Here is a 19,784-nt window from a genome sequence, read left to right on the forward strand (position 1 = left end):
GCTAAGCTGACTGTTAAGGGCTAGAAGAGTGATAGGGGAATCCAGAGAAGGAGGAGACTAACAACTGGTGACTTGATCCTAGACAGGACCAGTCCAAGGAGGAGGGCCATCTGCCTGGGCCTAATATTGGAGGGCCTTTTCTCCTAGCAAGATTATGCAGAGAGAGAGAGAGCGAGAGACAGATACAAGACTGAAAAAAGATGGCATTTATCTTACAAGCTTCAACTTGTCCACCACTTGTAATTCAGAGACTTAACATATTTTACAAATCTTGTCATTTTCTTGTGGATGGTACTGTACCATTTCTATAATAAAAGTACTAATTTGCTACATTTCATGTTATATTTTTATCAGTCAGGCTTCCTTTAGGAAACAGAAGGCAAAACAAAGGGGACATCTGAGGAAAATGTAACCAGGGAACCAAGAACAAAGCTGTGGGCTAGGTTAAAGCAAGCCTGTAAGGGATGTTGAAATGCTCGAGGAATTTACAAAGTAGCAAGCTGTTACCACTTAAAGACACAGGAGGCAAGAAGGGGACGAGTTGGCAAAATCGGAAACTGTTTTAGCCCTAAGAGATAATCAGAGCTATGGCAGAGGGAGAGAAACACTGTCATGGTCATCTTGCTGCCCAACAGAGAAAGAGCCAAGGAAATAAATTCCCTGGCCTCATCTTCCTGCTTTCCAGTCTTCCATCTCCTCCCACTGACTAGAGCCAACTGGAAGGCACAGAGCAAGGGAGGCTATGGACCGCACCCATAAAGGTCAGCTTCCCGCAGAGCAGAGCAGGCTGGAGAAGAGTGGAGAGGACATCTGGAGAGACCAACGGTAACTACTCCGTCACCTGTAGAATACACCCCTCCTTTCATACTCCTAGTTTGGCATTTCTTAACATTTCAAAAAATGATAAAAGAAAAGCCAAAAAATTAGAGGAAGTGACCCAGACTTCTCTGGGATTCTAGAACAGAGAAGCTGAGTTGCTGAGTACAAAAGGAAGAATTCAGATAAAGTCAAGTAAGAGGAAGACTCCCTAAGCTGTAAAGCTAGTTTGACCCAAAACCCTGAGATGGGACTAAGTGGGGTAGAAGGAGAGACAGTGCGGTGACTGGATGGAAAGGCACACAGGTCACATTTTCGGGGGTTCTGAGAAAGGAAGTGGGATAAAGGGAATGAAGTCCGGTAATGAAAATGAAAGGGGCTGAGAGACAAGGTGAATTTTGATTTGATCTGTTTAGATGTGATGTTAGTTATGGCAAGTGACTGAGGTCTAGGGGCATTAAGTCATGAGTGTGTTCCTTTAGGAAGAACATGTTGATGGAAATGAGAATAAAGAAGGAGGATCCAGGGGCACCTGGGTGGTCCAGTGGGTTAAGCCTCTGCCTTTGGCTCAGGTCACGATCCCAGGATCCTGGGATTGAACCCCGTATCAGGCTCTCTGCTCAGCAGGGAGCCTGCTTCCTCCTCTCTCTGCCTGATCTCTGCTTACTTGTGATCTGTCAAATTAAAAAAAAAAAAAAAAATGAGGATACAATGGGAAGGCGAAGGCAGTGGAGCCCGGAAACAGACCAGAAGTCTCTAACAGGAGAGTAGCAGTGAAATCTGCCCATGCATCTAGCCATACGTCCATACATCCATCTATCCTGCCAATATATATGGAGTGTTCTATGGCCAGACTATGGTGAGCATAACAGATGTGCTTCCTGCCCTCACAAAGGCCACAGTCTGGCAACAAAACAGAGGCATGACAAGAGGAACAACAGGAACAAGTGTAACACTGATGTGTTATATGTTAATTTAAAACAAAACAAAACAAACAAACAAAAACTTCTCAAACTAAACACCCAAAAAACAAATAATCCAGTCAAGAAAGGGGCAGAAGACATGAACAGACACTTCTCCCTGCCCCCCACCCCCACACAAAAAATTGACACTGTGAAGCATCTCCTAAAAAAGGTGTTGTGAGCTCTGAGAGCTAAGCCAGCTCTCTGAATGGGGGGTGCGTAGGGGCGTAGGATGGATGGAGGCTATGGGAGGTGGTCAGGATAAGCTCCTCTGAAGGAATGATGACCACTCTGAGATAGGGAGGCTGCAAGCGAGGCAGGTATTACCCAAGACAAACAGAGGGAGAAGCAAGCGAGGCAGGAACACAGCGAGGGCAAAGCCTGAACAGGGAACGCAGGAAGCACAGGGAAAGATGGAAACCAGAATCACTGCGACAGAGAAGAAAAGAGACATATCTGAAAGACACTTCAAAGAAGAAATGAAATGAACTGTAGACATCTAGAATTGAGACATGAGGAATGCAAAATAGTCCAATGCTGTTCTCACCATTTTAACCAAGGAGATGGGACGTGGAACCGGCTCATCAGCCCATATATGCTAATATGCTCTGTGCCCTGACCAAAAAACACAACGAATACATATCTCTTCTTAACAAATATTTACCAGGCACTCTGCAAGGCACTGGGAATAGAGCCTTAACTAGACAGACAATCTTTATTACATCACATGAGTCATATGAGTCATAAGCCGACCTGCTTTTCTACATGCACCCCAGAGCAAAAGAGATAGATGGGCACAGATTCAAGGAAGATTTATTAATCAACAAATATTCACTGAGTACCTTCTATGTGTAAGACATGATACAAAACACTGAAAAAAATATCTAGTCTGCAGGACAGGTACAAGCTGGCTTCTTTTGAATATAGACTGTGATGTCTGTCTGTTCAGCATGAGCGGAAAGTGACAAAAATATGCACAATGATGAATAAGATGCAGTCACTGGTTTCAGAGACCCTTTAGTGGGAGAGATTTAGAACATGAAAATGAATCACTGTAAGTGACAGTACAATAGGTCTATAAGAGTGATAGAAAATATTATGGCGCTCACATCGGATCAGTTTGAGGGAAGGGGGTAGGTTCACAGGAAAAGGTACTTGCACTGTGTAACTTAACAGGGTACAATTTAAATAGATGAAGATAAAGGAAAAGAAATTCCAATAGGCAGAAAAAATAACACCAGTTTGAGGGCATCTACTGGTAGGAATGACAAACAGGCTCAGGGGTAGAAAATGGGAAATTCAGAAAGGGAACAAGAATTAGAGTGGCACAGATGGGGACCAGCGCACAGAGCATTTACACATTTGCTTATAGAATGAGGAGTTGCTGAAGATTTTTGTGTAACAGAACAATATTATCAGAGAGGACCATCAAGAAAATTATACGGGGGCACCTGGGTGGCTCAGTGGGTTAAGCCACTGCCTTCAGCTAGGGTCATGATCTCAGGGTCCTGGGATCGAGCCCCACATCGGGCTCTCTGCTCAGCAGGGAGCCTGCTTCCCCCTGCCTCTCTGCCTACTTGTGATCTCTCTCTCTCTCTGTCAAATCAATAAATAAAATCTTAAAAAAAAAAAGGAAAGAAAAGAAAAGAAAATTATATGCACTGGGGACGCCAGAGGGGGCTCAGTTGGTTGAGTATCTGCCTTCCGCCCAGGTCATGGTCTCAGGGTCCTGGGATTGAACCCCACATCGGGCTTTCTGCTTGGTGGGGAGCCTGCTTCTCCTTCTCCCTCTCCCTGCTTTGCTTAGTCTCCCTCTCTCTGTCAAATAAATAAATAAAATCTTTTTTTAAAAATTATATGGACTTAAAAACATCATAACATAATGGTTAAAATCACAGGATCCGGAGCCAGCCTGCCTGAGTCAAGAGTCCAGACTCGGTTGCTCCGATTTGCCTGCCAAAGGAACAAACTACTGATAAACACAATGTCACAGATGAATCTTCAATGTGTCATGCTACTTGAAAGAAGCCAGACACCAAAGACTACATACTGTTGTGATTATATTTATATGTAAATCTAGAAAAGGCCAAAACTTCGTGACAGAGAGGCCCCGCTACCAGAGGCTGGGGATGGGGAAGGAATGTGAGGGAGCAGAGAGGGGCGCAAAAGAATGTTTGGTTGTGATGAAAATGTTCTTTACTGTGACTTAGGGGCAATCACACGACTGCATATGTTTGTCAGCATTCACTGAATTGTACGCTGTAAATCGGTGAATTTTTATTAAGTAAATTATATCTCAAACAAACTGATAAAGATAAAATCAGGCAAGTGTAAAAAGTTAGAAACAGTTGAAACAAAAATATTGAGTTGAACAACATTTCTTACATATTAAGAGTATGGCACACAGGGGCGCCTGGATGGCTCAGTGGGGTAAAGCCTCTGCCTTCCGCTTGGGTCATGATCCCAGAATCCTGGGATTGAGCCCCGCTTCCGGCAGGGAGCCTGCTTCCCTTCCTCTCTCGGCCTGCTTCTCTGCCTACTTGTGATCTCTGTCAAGTAAATAAATAAAATCTTAAAAAAAAAAAAAAAAAAGTAAGGACTCACAAGCAGAGGATGTGTGATGGATATGGAGGCATAAGACATATAGCGGTCCCCAGGTTAGGGGAGTGTGTGTCTGTGTGTGTGTGTGTGTGTGTGTCTGTGTGTGTGTGTTTGGGGGTATTGGGGAGGAGCAGGGAATATTCCTAGTATGAGGGTAACCTCCTTCCCTTTTGAAAAAAAATTACTTAACTAATCTTTATTGGACACTTTACATTGTTTTAGCCCCAGGGGCTACAAGAGTGAACAAGACGAACAAGTCTTTTCTCTCAAGGAACTTACTTTCTGGACAGTACATCTCGAGAAAGGCAGAGGTGGGGATAATACTTCAACAAATGGACATGAAACGGAGATTTGTTCCTCGAGTGATGACTATGCAGATGGAATTCAGACTACTGCCCAGGATCCACAAAAGTACATTTGTAAAGAACGGCTAGCTATCAAGGCAATTTTACTCACTGCAATATACAATAATTTAGGTATAAAAATGACTGCCATATACTGCTATCACAATGGTTACAGGGGATTATTTTATAAAAGCCTGGGGGAGAAACGGTCTGGCAGACTGACATTTAGAAAGGAAAGAATTCGAAAAGTCATTTCAATCTTGTTTACATTTCAAAATTACTTGAAAGATTTTCATATACATCCGAATTAATTCCACTAAAATATACATGTCGGTATCTTTGGATTTCACTAGTAGATGTGAACACACCTCAAAGAAAAAATCATCGTCAGTCAATAATTTCCTGAACTGACTACCACAATCAAGAGACAAGACCATTCTTTAAATAACGTTCTCCTTTGTAAGAGATTGTGTCCCAGGTTGGCATATTTCTGTTCTCTATAAAGTTCCTAACCACAATAAATGGGTTCTGGAAGGTTTATTCTTTTTAAAGGCAAGGAAACTACCTTGGAATCATGTATTTGGTTTTTGTTTGTTTGTTTGTTGTTTTTAAAGATTTTGTTTATTTATTTCACAGACAGAAATCACAAGCAGACAGAGAGAGAGGAGGAAGCAGGCTCCCCACTGAGCAGAGAGCCCAATGCAGGGCTCAATCCCAGGACCCTGGGTTCATGACCTGAGCCGAAGGCAGAGGCTTTAACCCACTGAGCCACCCAGGTGCCCCTGGAATCATGTATTTGTAAACTTGATTTAGACAACTGACATTTTTGAATCTTGGGGAACACATGCGGAGGAAGGAATGCAAGTGGAAATAAATGATACACAGTCTTCGGATAAACGTGGAGTCTCTCACCAGCAGCAGACTTGAAAGCATTAACAGAAGTGCTAGATTTGGCTTTTATTTGCTTCAGTGGTTCTTCAAATCTCTTTGGCTGTTGTAGAAGGCTTTCAGGTCATCACAGACCAAAGTGAAAAGGGAATATTGTGGGCAGTAACTGTACGAAATACCTTGTTTATCTCAACTGACTCCTGCCATAACTGATTGAGGGACTAAAAGTCCCCTTACACCTAACAGCCGTGGGCTTCTAGACCCAAGCTCGCTGTGCTGATTAAATAAATGATAGGTAGAATAGAGAACAGTATATATTTCTGGCAGAGTCAAAAGAATTCATGTTGAGTAGGATGAATTTTTTACCCTCCGCTCTGAGCTAGTTAGGGCAAGAACTTAATTTCCTCACCTCTGAACACAGTTGTTGTTCCCCCCCCACACACACACACTTTGTATTATGGAATGGTTATGACAGCAGAAAAACAACAGAGACTGTTTGTTAACTTCTAAACTTATTTGACCCCACTCCAGTCACCTCTGTAATACTGGCATTCACCCAGGCTACCAATTCATCTTCCTGCTTACACCTCCGGCATCTGCCTTCAAATTCTGAGGCAAGTGGATGAAACCACAACATAAAACATCTGTGAATACCGCCTTAGCATTTATGAAAAATACATTAAGGAGATAAAATTAATATTTTAATGTCCAAAATGGGGAAGCTAAATATGATAACTAATAATGTCAGTTATAGAAAGGGAGGTAAACAGATAATTTGCATTTTCATGGCAAAATGCTCATTCGGTGGAAAGCAAATGATTTAACCATAGTTCAGTCCAGCCAACCGCATGCAATAATTTTGATTTCCACAGACAGTGAAAGCTGAAATGTTTTAGTGGTATTTTCCAGCTTTTATTTAACTTGATGTCAGTTTTTGTTGAGAGTTTATGGTTTTGTTTGGGGTTCTATTTCCCAATGAAAACATGCAAAAATAATCACGTAAGGCTTCTGCAGTTGTATATAAAAATATTTAGTAAGGGTGTTCAAGTGTTAACTGTGTGTGCATCTGCGATCTCTGAAAGAAATACTCCAATCTCTCAGAAACATCATTTGCCCTTTGTAAATCGATGTTGCCATGGCAAATGTTTTCATTTAATCGTGGATTACTGAGGGTGAGACCACGACACAATGCACACCAGAAATGTGCTGGCTATTTTTATATACCTTCCTCTTTAAACATGCACTGAGGTTTGTTCGATGAGGTGACTTCTACCTGTGAAGACAAAGCTATTCCTTTAATGTGTACCTTAGATATGTCCCTTATATATGATTAAGTAGAATATGTGATCTGTGAAAAGCAATCATTGCCTGGAAAGAGTGTGTTCTGCACTTTTGCTTAAAGAATGCAACATTTACATGGAATGGTTCCAAATGCTCCTCTTGTATAGGGTTATTGAAATATTAATTCAGACTACATAAATCTGAAAATAAGTGAAACAAAGAGGATTTTTCTGGTGGCTAATAAGTGCAAAGAGAATCACTTTTCTTGCAAATGCGGAAAGATATGCATGGTTGCCTTCCACAAATATCTTCAGACCAACTAAAATAGAAGAATACCACCCTACAAATCTGGCTCTATTTGTTTCTAAACGTGTACCAATTTCCTAAATTCTTTAATTAATCAGGCTCTCTTAATAGCACTGTTGCAAAGCAGGGGAAAAGGAATTAAAAATTTATCAATTAGAGGCATTGTGTGGAAAACCCCTCTAGAGATCTCTAGAACATTAGGATTTATATCAGAAAGGTAGATCTTTTTTTGTTGTTGTTTTGTATTCTTTTTGTTGTTGATATTGCTTGTTTACTTCCTTATTAATTTTTAACAATTACAAAATAATAAATGATCTTTTTAACAACAAAATGGCCTTGATAAAAAAAAATTTGCTGTCATCCTCCATCGCTAACTCTCCAAGGGAACCTGCATTTACAGCTTAACATGCCTCCTTCTAACTTCCTCCATGCTTATACAAAAATATATATACAAAAGTATATATATATATATATATATATATATATAACACCTATATAGTGTTTTGTTATTATTTATTTTTATGAAGATGGGATCTCCCTCTGCATCTGACAATAGTCTGCTTCTCTCCCTTTACACACAGTGATAATGCTTCTAGGGCAACACAAGTAGACGTATCTCAGTCTTTCGCTTAGTGCAAAATATTCTACAGAATGATATTGCACAATGTTTGCCAGAAGGAGCACAGACTCCAGGATTAAAGGGTGTAAGGAGACCAGTTAGGAGAGCTACTGTAATAATTCAGGAAAGACAGAACGGTGTCTGGGCCAGAGTAGGAAAGATGGGTGTGGCCAGAAAGGACTGGTTTCTGGATATATTGGAAGGGAGAACCAACAGGAGTTGCTGGCATATCGCCCGTTGCGTGCGAAAGAGAAACCAATAAAAACTCCAGTGTATTTGGCTTAGAGGAACCATATAACAGGGATTACTACTATTCACGGATGGAGAAGACGGAAAGACAATATCCCAAACAAGAAAATTCCTGTGTATGAAACGAAATAGGTAACTAAGGAACAAAGGTCACAGCACTGTTCACCTCGCATCAGTATTTTTATTCTTCATTTTCTGTAAGTCAGAAAACCGAGTGCATGGGATATCAAAGGTTAAATCCATTTATTAGCCTAACTGGCATATGCAAAGGTTTCCGATCAGGGATCAGGAAACTACAGCTCATGCGTGGCTGCCTGTTTGAGTAAATACATTTTTTTACTGAAACATAGTCAAGCCATTCATTTACATATTATCTAGGGCTACTTTCCATCTTTAGCAATTATGACTGGGACCGTATGGCTGGCAAGCTGAAAATATTTACTATCTGACACTTTAAGAAATAATTTGCTAATCTCCATTTAGATTTAGAGAGGGATACGTCAAAATTGTGTTAAACTGAATGAGGCTGATTACGAGGTGTCTTTTAAGAGCCAGGTGATCAGAAATACCTTATCAGAACTCAGATGAGTAACATTTCTTTCTAGATGGACAGGAGAAAAATATAAGAAAAAAGTCATTCAAGGGTTTAGGATGGATCCAGTAATCTGTATTTAATTTATATAACAAAGGGAAGCTCTTATTTTATAGCATATGTGTAATAAAAAATATATGTGTGTGTACATACACATATGCACACATAAAAATGCATATAGAAACATTCTCTAGAAAATACCTATAAAGCATTAACAGGTTTGCAGCACAGAATTATGAAGTAAACATGGTCTCAGATTCAAATAAACCTGTTTATAAACCTGTGTTCTTTTATTTACTGGCTATTTGGTTATCATCAGGCTATTTAATCTCCCTGAGTTTCAATATCTCACATAAAAAAAAATGGGAACATTACTACCCTAACCACACACAAAAAAATTTTTTTAAGGATTTTATTTATTTATTTGACAGAGATCACTAGTAGGCAGAGAGGCAGGCAGAGAGAGAGGAGGAAGCAGGCTTCCTGCTGAGCAGAGAGCCCAATGCGGGGCTCGATCCCAGGACCCTGCGATCATGACCTGAGCCGAAGGCAGAGGCTTAACCCACTGAGCCCCCCAGGCGCCCCTAAACACAACATTTTTATGAGAATTAATAAGACAATGCTTATAAAGTACCTAATATATTGTTATATAATGAGTACTCAATAAATATATTTTCTACTTAAAAAAATTTATTGGAAAACAAAACAAGAAGAACTCTTAATCTTTTTTTTTGGACTTCTCTTTCTCTTTTTAATTTTTTTTATTATGTTCAGTCATTCAGTATATAGTACATCATAAGTTTGTGTTGTAGTGTTCAACGATTCATTAATTGCGTATAACACTCACTGTCCATCACAACACCTGCCCTCCTTCAGACCCACAAGAACTCTAAATCTTACTGAGAAAATAGGTAATCATAAGGGAGTCTCTTGGATTGTAGTTACTTTTTATTTTATTTTATTTAAATTTAATTAATTCACCTACAGTGTATTATTAGTTCCGGAGGTAGAAATCAGTGACTCATCAGTTGCGTAGATCACCCAGTGCTCAGTCTCTCGTGTCCTCCTTAATGCCATCATCCAATTACTCCATCCCCCTCTGGAGTTAACTTTTTAAAATATTTTCTTCAAGTGTCATACTGACAGAAAAATATCAAGAAATAATCAAAAATAAAAAGTCCCCTTTCTGTTTCTCATTTTCAATAAAGAGAGAGAGAAAAAAAAACCCGGTTGATGTGTATTTGCAGTTCTGAACCCAGATTTGTGACATTTAGATTATTCTCACAGAGGAAAACACTGTTCCTAGCTCAATCATATCCTCCCTAAGTGGACATTACATAGGTTTCAGTAAAAAAATAAAGAGGAAATGTCATGATTTAAGTGTAAACAATTAGCAATGAACTACACGTGACTTTAATTTGCAGTTTACAAGATCCCTTTAATATTTCTATATTGTTTAATTCACATAATTGAGCCTCGCCAATGAATCAAGGGGTGAATCTCACAAACAAATACAACCAGGGAATGGGACATGCAGCCTCTGAAACAACACCTATCCCAAACTTTCAAAAAAGGAAGTGGGAAAAACTAATATGAGGCAGCTAAGTAAACAAAACAAGGGTCTGGTGACCCTTCTTTCTAATAATCATTGAATTTTCTTTGCTATTAGCTTCTCCATTGGTAAATGGATAATATTACTTCTTTGGTCTGGGGAAGGGGACGTGTATAGCATTTTAATCTCTTCTGTTGCTCTTTCTCTAAATCTAAATTAAATTGGAAGTTTATATACATTGCCTACGTTTTTCTGAATAAAAAGCAAATACTAGTCCAGAATAAGGATATTTTTCAAGTTTCCTGTTTCAACAGCAAGACCTCCATGCTTTTTTTTCTTTTTCTTTTTTTTCTTTTTTTGCGAAGGGAGAAAAAAACTAAAAACCTAAGAACTAAGAAACACTAAAAGCCATGACTTGTGCTCATTTTGTGACAACGACTTAATGCAATCAACCTTTACCCATGATCTTTTTTTTTCTAACAACAGAAATGCACTGGTACAGGGTTGTCTACTAGAGCCACTACCTCTGTCTTTCACACTCGTGGTTTCACAATTCTTAACATTTTCTACGCAGTAACCCCCAATCAAATGGACTTGCCTCAAAAATCAAATCCAGGGGCGCCTGGGTGGCTCAGTGGGTTAAAGCCTCTACCTTCAGCTCAGGTCATGATCTCAGGGTCCTGGGATGGAGCCCCGCATCGGGCTCTCTGCTCAACGGGGAGCCTGCTTCCCATTCTCTCTCTGCCTGCTGCTCTGCCTACTTGTGATCTCTGTCTGTCAAATAAATAAGTCTTTAAAAAAAAAAAAAATCAAATCCATCTGCCGTGTTTGTCTTACTGTACAGACTTAATTAGCAGAGGATGAGGACACCGAGGTCGGTCAGAGGACTAGAGAAAGTAGGGTAGGACATGGCCACTGACCATACACAGGTGGTCAGGGAACCTAGGAGGGTTCCAGATACACAGGCTCTAGAGTCAGGTAGGGATCTATTCTGGGCATTTCCCAGCAAACACCCAGCTGCCTTGAGAAGAGTCTGAATCCATTCTCCCCAATGACGATAGCAGACAAGTATCCAGAAGGCTGCTGGTACCCGCAGATTAATTTTCTCCCCTTATACAATAGGGCTTAATCTCAAAGTCAAACTAGTCTTGCAGTGGGATGTGGGGTACCTCCCTTCCTTTTAGCCTCATGCTCAAAGAAAACCTCAGAATGTTTATTTTTTAAAAAATGCAAATGTTATTACATACTAATAACTAGAGAGAAGGAGACAAGCAAATCACAACTCCCAAAGAATAAAAACATTTCCATTAAAGCCCCATTTGCAGAGGAGGTATCCTTGGTAATTCTATCCTGAATTTTAAGCACTGGTTGGGATTCTTCTCCCCTTATAAGCATTAAATTAAAAACATACACATTTAACATATTAGAATATCCCCCAAATTAACCATAAGCCAAATTTTGTACAGCTGACTACATGAAAAAATCTTAATTTTGTCAGCATTTTGAAGTTAAGAAAATTAGGGCACCACAGCGACTCTGCATTTACTTGTATACTACTTCTGATAAACAGGTACCTTAAGCAAGTGCTGTTTAAAAGTGAAATTATATTATAGCGGCTTGATATTTTAAACAGGTGTAGTAAAAAAAGAATGTGTAAGCTGGGTCCTTCTTACATGTTTATATGCATGTGAAAGCAAAGAGAATTCTCTTCCTTTTTATGTCAGAGAATGAAAAGTTAAAATATATTAGTAAACACTTCCTAATGGTTTCTCATTTTTTTGAGAAAAAAGCAAAGAGAAACACTGTGGGAAGCTTTTCAGAAAATGTCATAGGAGTACTTTGTTCATTCTGATTATGTGTCAATGCTACTTTCTTTCAGGGTATTGTAAAATAAGTGATAACTTAAGACTCTAATTTAAGGTTTTCAACTTGCTGTTCAGAGATACCTGCTGCGATCTTTAAACTCAGAATTGTTCCATTTCCTGGTGTTCCTGGCCATAGACATTTGTGCTCAGGAACAGAGGATAAGACAGTTGTCTAATTTCAGAGCATAACGTGTGACTCTTCAAAAGACAACTACAGAATGAGACAAGATCTGCAAGAGGTTCAAGAAGGAGAAGGTGCTTTCCTTTATAGTTCTCAAAATGCTCCCAAAATAAGGGAGGACTGTGACCACAGTAACGACAGCCTAACATACCCTAGTGGAAAGACAGGCAATTATTACATGATTTCAAGTTTTTAGGATCAAAGAAAGTATTTAATTCCATAAAACTGTATCTCTTACAAATTAGTTTATATTAGTAAGTCCTTAAACCAGAGGACCCAAGGGACACAAATAACAAATAAATAAAATGCTATATAAATCCTAGGATTTGAAAAGACTTAACATTAGGTAAGAGTGATTTTTTTTTTTTTTAATAAGGCCAATGTACAAAGTTCTTAGTAAAGTGAAGAAATCCAGGCTAATTTCAAATGAATACTTAAAAAAAAAATTAAGGCTTTATACAGATAAAATGGCTTTTGATACTTTCTTTTCTAAGCGGTATGTAAGATATGTAAGAACTCAGAGAAAAACATATCCATTCTCAATATTCCTTCATTTTCTGATCACGAGGGCCATTTCTAATAGGAATTACTGAGGAATGAGCACACGGCAAGACTGACTTCCCTGCTTACTTTCTCCAGGTTTCTCTTATCCAGGTCCATACTTTCTATTTTTCTTCATTTGGCTAACTTTCCTCTCTTTCAAAATTACGATGATGTCTTACCTTCTCCAGGAAGTTATTTCTGAAAGCATAAAGGTTGGCAATTTCTTTCTCCTCTTAAGACTCAGTCACATTTCCTTCAATACACAAAATAACAATAACAGTACGGGTTCACATTTTATGAGATCTTAATCACGTGCAGGACAACTGAATGTGCCATGGGGATAACCTTGCTCAGGCCTAAAAACAGTCGCAGGGAAGTCCAGTTATGATTCTGTCCACAGATGAAGGAGCAGGCCTAGCCGGTCCAAAACCATAAAGACATTGACATTGCAAGAGCTAGGACGAGAAGGCTCCTGACCTGGCTCTGAAGCCTCTATGACCCACTAGATCTGGCTTAGAGTTGGACAATGACTTTACATGAACTCATCATAATTGTGCCTCATTTATTTTACTTATTTTATTTTTTTTTAAGATTTTATTTATTTATTCAACACAGAGAGAGACCAAAAGTAGGCAGGGGCAGGCAGAGAGAGAGAGAGATGGGGAAGCAGGCTCCCTACTGAGCAGAGAGCCCAATGTGGGGCTGGATCCCAGGACCCTGAGACCATGACCTGAGCCAAAGGCAGAGGCTTAACCCACTGAGTCACCCAGGTTCCCCTATTTTTAGTTTAAAAGCAAACATTCATGGGATAGTTAACATACTAAATTGATGAGAGCACCTTACTATGACCAGGAACTGGCAGTTTATCAGTTGGTTTTTGTTTATTGATATGAATCGATGACAGCAAAAGCCCACAGGATCTTTGGTGAAAAAGAGAATTAAATGAAGAAGAAAAAGTGCTAAGAGAAGAGCCTCAAGATACCTCAAGATAGCACCACTCCTCGGCTTTGCTGGATTTGAAACCTGTGCCATCAGAGACCAGATTTTGATTTCTTTACCTCAACTCTAGACTACTTGTCTGCTTATTCTCCCTAACTTCCCAAAGCCTGAGAAAACATTGAATTAGAAGGATTTTATTCAAGAGGACAGAGATTATTTTTTAAAATTTCAAGTCACAGAAGAGAGTGAGCTTACTTTGAATATAAAATTGATATCACAATAGATAATTAAACTACCTTCCCCAGACTCTACAGAGCTGGTTTAATGAGAGCAATTTTTAAAGGCTTCTCTGAATTCTATGATATGGTAGAAAAGACTGCAACACAGAGGCCTGACACGACTGGATATTCTTTGGTAAGACACTAATTTAGACCAATATTCCACCAGCAAAATTAGTTACATGCACTGTGTCTCTATTATAGCTAAGCTCTCCCCACCCCTGTTCTGCATCTGCTTGTTTCTCTATTCAGACCCACCAGACAATCTCAAGTTTCCCAAGGAAAGGACTTAGACCAGATTCACTGATGTATCGTGTTATTGCCAAGACTTAAGAGGTGTATTATTTGGAAAAAAAATAAAAAGGGCGCCTGGGTGGCTCAGTGGGTTAAGCCGCTGCCTTCAGCTCAGGTCATGATTCTAGGGTCCTGGGATCGGGATCGGGATCGAGTCCCGAGTCAGGCTCTCTGCTCAGCAGGGAGCCTGCTTCCCTCTCACTCTCTCTCCCTGCCTCTTCGTCTACTTGTGATGTCTTTCTATCAAATAGACTTTAAAAAAACAAAACAAAACAAAAATAACCTGTTGAGTGAATATCTCTTTAACCAACATGGTCCACCCTCAATTACCAACTCAACTTCTTTCCTTAAAGTTTATTAATCTTCAGGACGCCTGGGTGGCTCAGTCGGTTAGCGTCGGCCTTCGGCTCCCGTCATGATCTCGGGGTCCTGGCATGGAGCCTGGCATCCGACTCCCAGTTCAGCGGGGAGCCTCCTTTGCCCACTCCCTCTGCTTCTTCCCCAGCTTGTGTTCTCTCTCTAATAAACCAAGAAAAACCTTTAAAATTAATTAATTTTGTTGCTCTTCTTGATCTTCTGCTATTAAAAAAAAAAAAAAAGATTTTAAATCCTCAAGGCCTTCCCTTTCTTTGATGTTTCCTTACTCCTGGTTTTCTTTTAAGATTTTTTTCTATAATTAACCTTTTATTTGGTTATTTTTAAAGACCCCCTTTATTCATTAGAGAGAGGGTGTGCATGCAAGTGGGAGGAAGGGCAGAAGAAGGGGAAGACCCCCCCTGCTGAGCAGGGAGCCCCGCAGGATGCTCCACCTCAGGACCCTGAGAACATGACCTGAGACGGAACCAAGAGTTGCACGCTCAACTGACTGAGCCACCCAGGGGTCTGTTTATAATATTTTTTAAATGTTTTGTTCTTCCAATTATAGTTATTTTTCCTTTTGCCTTTTATATCTGTCCTGGATCATTCCATTCTCTTAGATTTGGGGAGAGGGAGGGTTAGAGGAGAGCCAACAGTTTTTATTCCCTTCTAGCTTTCATTTCTTTCCTCTAATATGTTTCCTTTTTCTTTTCTAGCCTTGTAATCTCTGTTCCTCTTAAGAGTCTGGGTTAAATTTAGTTTCATCTGCATTTTACAAAAAGAATATTTTCTTGACCAGGTGCCCTCATACTACCACAGCTCCGCATCTTCCTCACCACCCAAAACCCCAAGTTCAGGAGAGAAAGGGATTTCCACGTCCATCTCTTCCCGGCTATACTCAGTAAGGAGTGTAACTTTCATTTCTCATGAAGTTTTACGAGGTATAGGTTGGCTGGATCAAATCAGTAAACAGCCATGGCATTTTTGTGGTGGGGGAAAGCGGAAGAAACATTCAACAACCAGTTCTGAGCTGATGAGGCACAACAATGGAATCACTTAGCCAGTTAGGTAGTTAGTTTAGAGAAAACCCAACTCAACCTGGTTGAAACAAAAAGCCTAACATAACTGAAAACTCCCTATGTAGCAAGGTCACCATGAACATCAGTTCTTTCAGTGTCTCTGCACCGCCTTCTGTGGTATGAGTTTTATCTGCAGGCATGGCTGCCCTCCTGAATGCAGCAGATCCGAGGACAGTGTGCCCTGTGCTCGTATGCAACAGAAAAACACATTCCCAGCAAAAGTCCCAAGATTTAATTGAACTAGCCTAGGTCACACACCTTCTTCTGAACCAATTAGTGTAGCAGGGGAGGTGGAGGGCAGTGATTTGCTAATCCTCATCCATGGGCTCCACTTCCAGATCCTGGCTAAAAAAATCCTGGAAACCATGTGGTTTAAAGAGAAGGAGCCATGCGGGACTGTCTGCTGGGAAGGCGACCAGCAAGTGTCCACGGCATGAAGCAAAAAAAAATGCAGATGAAGGAAAAGAACAAGCGGTAACTTGATACGCATTTTTTTTGCCATGGAGTTATTTTGATGATTATAAGATTATAAAAAAGAGTAAACACATTTTATTTTATGGAAACTGAGCTACTCTTCATTTTTTTAAATAATCAATTCCTCTAGGAACTCTTTCTGAGAGTACTGGTGCAAACACAGTTACCTACTATCATTACTGTTAAATTAAATAATACTGCAAAATAATAAGAAGAAAAACTACAGATTAATAACGAATCTTGACAAATGATTATATGAGAAAATATTAATATTCCTGTGGGAAAAGAGTGCTTAAAGACCAACTGGTGGATTTTAAAAAAAAATAATATAAAGTCAATTTTTTTTTAAAGATTTTATTTATTCATTTGACAGAAAGAGAGAGATCACAAGTAGGCAGAGAGGCAGGCGGAGAGAGGGGGAAGCAGGCTCCCTGATGAGTAGAGAGCCCGACTCGGGGCTCAATTCCAGGACCCTGAGATCATGACCTGAGCCGAAGGCAGAGGCTTAACCCCACTGAGCCACGCAGGTGCCCGTAAAGTCAGTTTTAATGTAAAGCAAATATAGGTGAAAAATAGCTTTTGAAAAGTGAGAAGAGATGAGAAGAAGCATACTTCACCAACTGGCGCTGGTCTCTCCTATTCCCAATCTCATTATACCTCTTCTGACTAAATACCAAATCAACAGCTATGGAATTAAAGGCCAGGAAAGTAACAACTGAACGTACAGAAAAGTCATGTGCCTGGTCATTTGGGAATGGACAGAGGTTCGGGGCAAGGGTCATTCTGACAACAGTAAAGTAGTTATTCACAGATAGCTAGATTACACACAGGTTTTCAAGTAAATGAATGTCAGTCCTTAGTTCCCCCCCAAAAAGGACTGTGTGTATTTTCTTAGGGCATCTGATTGTCAATTTCAAGGGAATTCTCTCCAATAAATAGAAGACTTTTATTTTCTCAGGACTTTAAAGAAAGAAAGAAAGAAAATAGAATGTTATCTGCAGCAATGAGTCATCAGCCACTGCGGCTCTATAACACCTCAGTCTTCCCCTATCTCCGCAGCCCTTCCAAAGGAGAAGACTACCTTTTAATGACACACGTAAATCCCTGCACTGCCTGGCTGCAAAGCATAATTAATTCTGGCCTTTTTATGCTTAATGAAACACCTTGCACACACTGACAGCAGTGAGTTAGAGCTTCTTCTAAAATAGGGAAAGCCCTAGCAACAACCTAGTTCTACTCAAAATGCTCTGTAGGTCACATTTGTATGAGCTCTGCCATTATCTCTTCATAATATATCTTTTCTAACAAGGACATCACACCAAAGAAAACTCACAATCAACCACCTGTATGAACAGTTTTCTTAAGTTTTAAAAGTATGCAGTGTTTTGGAAATTCTTGGCAGTACACACAAGCTTTTTTTTTTTTTTAATTTCTCAATTTGTGGCTGCAGTAGAAGAGCATTTAAATAAAGTAGTTTCTCAGAAGCAGCTGTTCAATATCATTTCCCTTTATTAGAATAATTTTTCATATCTTAATCCATAATTACATGCTGTGTTACAGAGGCTATTAGTCCACTGAGGATTTCAAAACATAAATTTCCAAGGTTCCATTTTAAAACACAAATAACAATATGAGTAAAATTTTAAAGAAGAAATTTAACTGAAAGATTTATTTTGAAAGATTTACTTCTCTTTATAATATTCAATTATTCTGGCCCTACCTAAGGAGTCCTGAAAGCAAATGCTTACTTTCAAAGAAAGTTACTACTGCTGTAAATGCAGTTTCCTTGCTTCATTATAGATCATATACAGAATAAGGAATGATGAAATATAGAATTCCTCTCACCTGTTTAGGTGTAACTCCAGGCATGTGGATATCCAATGCAAAATCTGATGAATCAATAGGAATTACTGGTCTGGTGGTACCAAGACATTCATTGGAAAATGATCTGGTACTTTCTTTAAACCTTAAAAAAGAAGAACATTTCAATATCCCTGAACATAATGGTATTTTAACTCAACACGAGAAGGAAAAAAAAATCTAAGACCTTAAAATGAAAGATTATTGATTTAAATCCAAAGACAACTCTAAAAGATATAATGACTACATAATGTTCTAAAACATCAGAATTGCAGTTTACAGTCTAGGAGTAACATATGATCAACTTGGAAACAAAATAGGATCAAAACAAGCAAGCGGGCTACATTTAAAACTCAATTGCATAAGAGCTTGTCAAAATACATACTTTTTCTATTTCGTGAAAATACAATATCAGTAAATTAGAAATTAACATTGGCATTTCGGTTTTCTAGTGGCATAAACATTAACTATAACTCAGTAAAATTTGTGTAACGACTTTGTGAGTGTCTCGCATCCCTAGCCAGAAACAAAATAGCAACAATAATATTGCATGAGGAGGGGTTTGGAAAAAGACTATGTGAATTACAAATGTACAAGTGCATGAATATTGCATATGGTAATTATGAGGACTGCGTATACAGCTCCGTGTTTTCTCCTGAGCTCTTCCAGCCCATGATCTGCTTCTCCCCATCACTTATCTATCTTGATATTTTATTCTCTGAGCTGGTTTCAGCAAGAAGGCATTCAAGTCTAAACGACTCAACAGTCCCGTCTCCCCAAGAGGGAGGGAATTCCTGTTGGAAATCACAACTTGTAATTGGAGTTTTGAGACCCAGGGCAGCCTGGCTGCAACACGGTGGGCTTTTTCTGTTCAGGAGGACTTCACACCAAGTTACTGTGCTAAAAGCCCCAAGTCGTTTGGGCCAAGTCAATCGACCTGGCACATTTCTACAACACTCCGGTTCGCAGCCGTGATCCCGGTTTCAACAGCATGCTACCCAGGAGCTATCCAAACAACATTCCGCCTGCTTTAAAAAACAAAACAAAACAAAACCAAAAAACAAAAAAACCCACGCACCTCTTAAAGACAGAAAGTGGGCTTCTGAAACCCCAGCAGCTGCTTGGGAGAACCAGGAGGAGAACTAGCAGGCTCCGAACGCCAGCCATGTCCTCGCCGCTCCGGCCCCGCCGGGCGCGCACCCGGGAGCGCGGAGCTGGGCTGGGGCCGGCGGTCGGGCAGCGGCGCCGCCAGCGGCCGCTACTTCATGGCCCGGGCGCGGCGGGCGTCCTGCGGCGGCCACACACCATCTGCCTCTGCGAGAGCGGCGAGCCGGACGACGAGGCGAGGGGTCTGGATCACCCGCCGCAGGCAGAACCCCGTGCGGAGGCGGTACTTCTGTCCAGTCCGCCCGCGGACGCTTTCCGCCCTCCAGAGCCCCTTTCTGCCCTGGCGCTGCTGGGGCTGGACGCGCGGGGACCTTATCCCTCAGGAATGACAGGCACTGGGAGGGCTATCACACAAACCCGCGTCAGTCATCATTCAGAACCTGCAAAAATAGAAGCAGATAATGGATGACTAACACATTACAGCATTTGTCCTCAGCAAATCCCAGCTGAGGTTCTTTAATACATTAGTAGTTTTCACAAGCCTGAGCCCGAGCCTGGGGAAAATGCTGGTCTGTTGGTCTCCCTCCCCCTTGACCA

The 19,784-nt window shown here is 40.3% G+C and overlaps 1 protein-coding gene across 20 annotated transcripts in view; it reads right to left on the bottom strand.

The window, feature by feature from the left end:
* The window catches only part of PAM (peptidylglycine alpha-amidating monooxygenase), a 155,283-nt gene extending 135,994 nt beyond the window's left edge, over positions 1-19,289 (bottom strand). For all 20 annotated transcript variants that reach the window (XM_045074394.1, XM_045074393.1, XM_045074392.1 and 17 more), the window contains exons 1-2: positions 19,159-19,289; positions 18,066-18,186 (exon numbers count right to left, since the gene is read on the bottom strand). In XM_045074394.1, coding sequence (XP_044930329.1) covers positions 18,066-18,186; positions 19,159-19,247 — 210 coding nt within the window. In that variant the 5' untranslated portion in view covers positions 19,248-19,289. The remainder of the gene's footprint in view (positions 1-18,065; positions 18,187-19,158) is intronic.
* Positions 19,290-19,784: the final 495 nt, after the last annotated feature.

The sequence above is a fragment of the Mustela putorius genome, unplaced genomic scaffold (genome assembly GCF_011764305.1).
Source record: "Mustela putorius furo isolate JIRA1106 unplaced genomic scaffold, ASM1176430v1.1 tig00537350_pilon_pilon_pilon, whole genome shotgun sequence".
Classification (NCBI taxonomy): domain Eukaryota; kingdom Metazoa; phylum Chordata; class Mammalia; order Carnivora; family Mustelidae; genus Mustela; species Mustela putorius.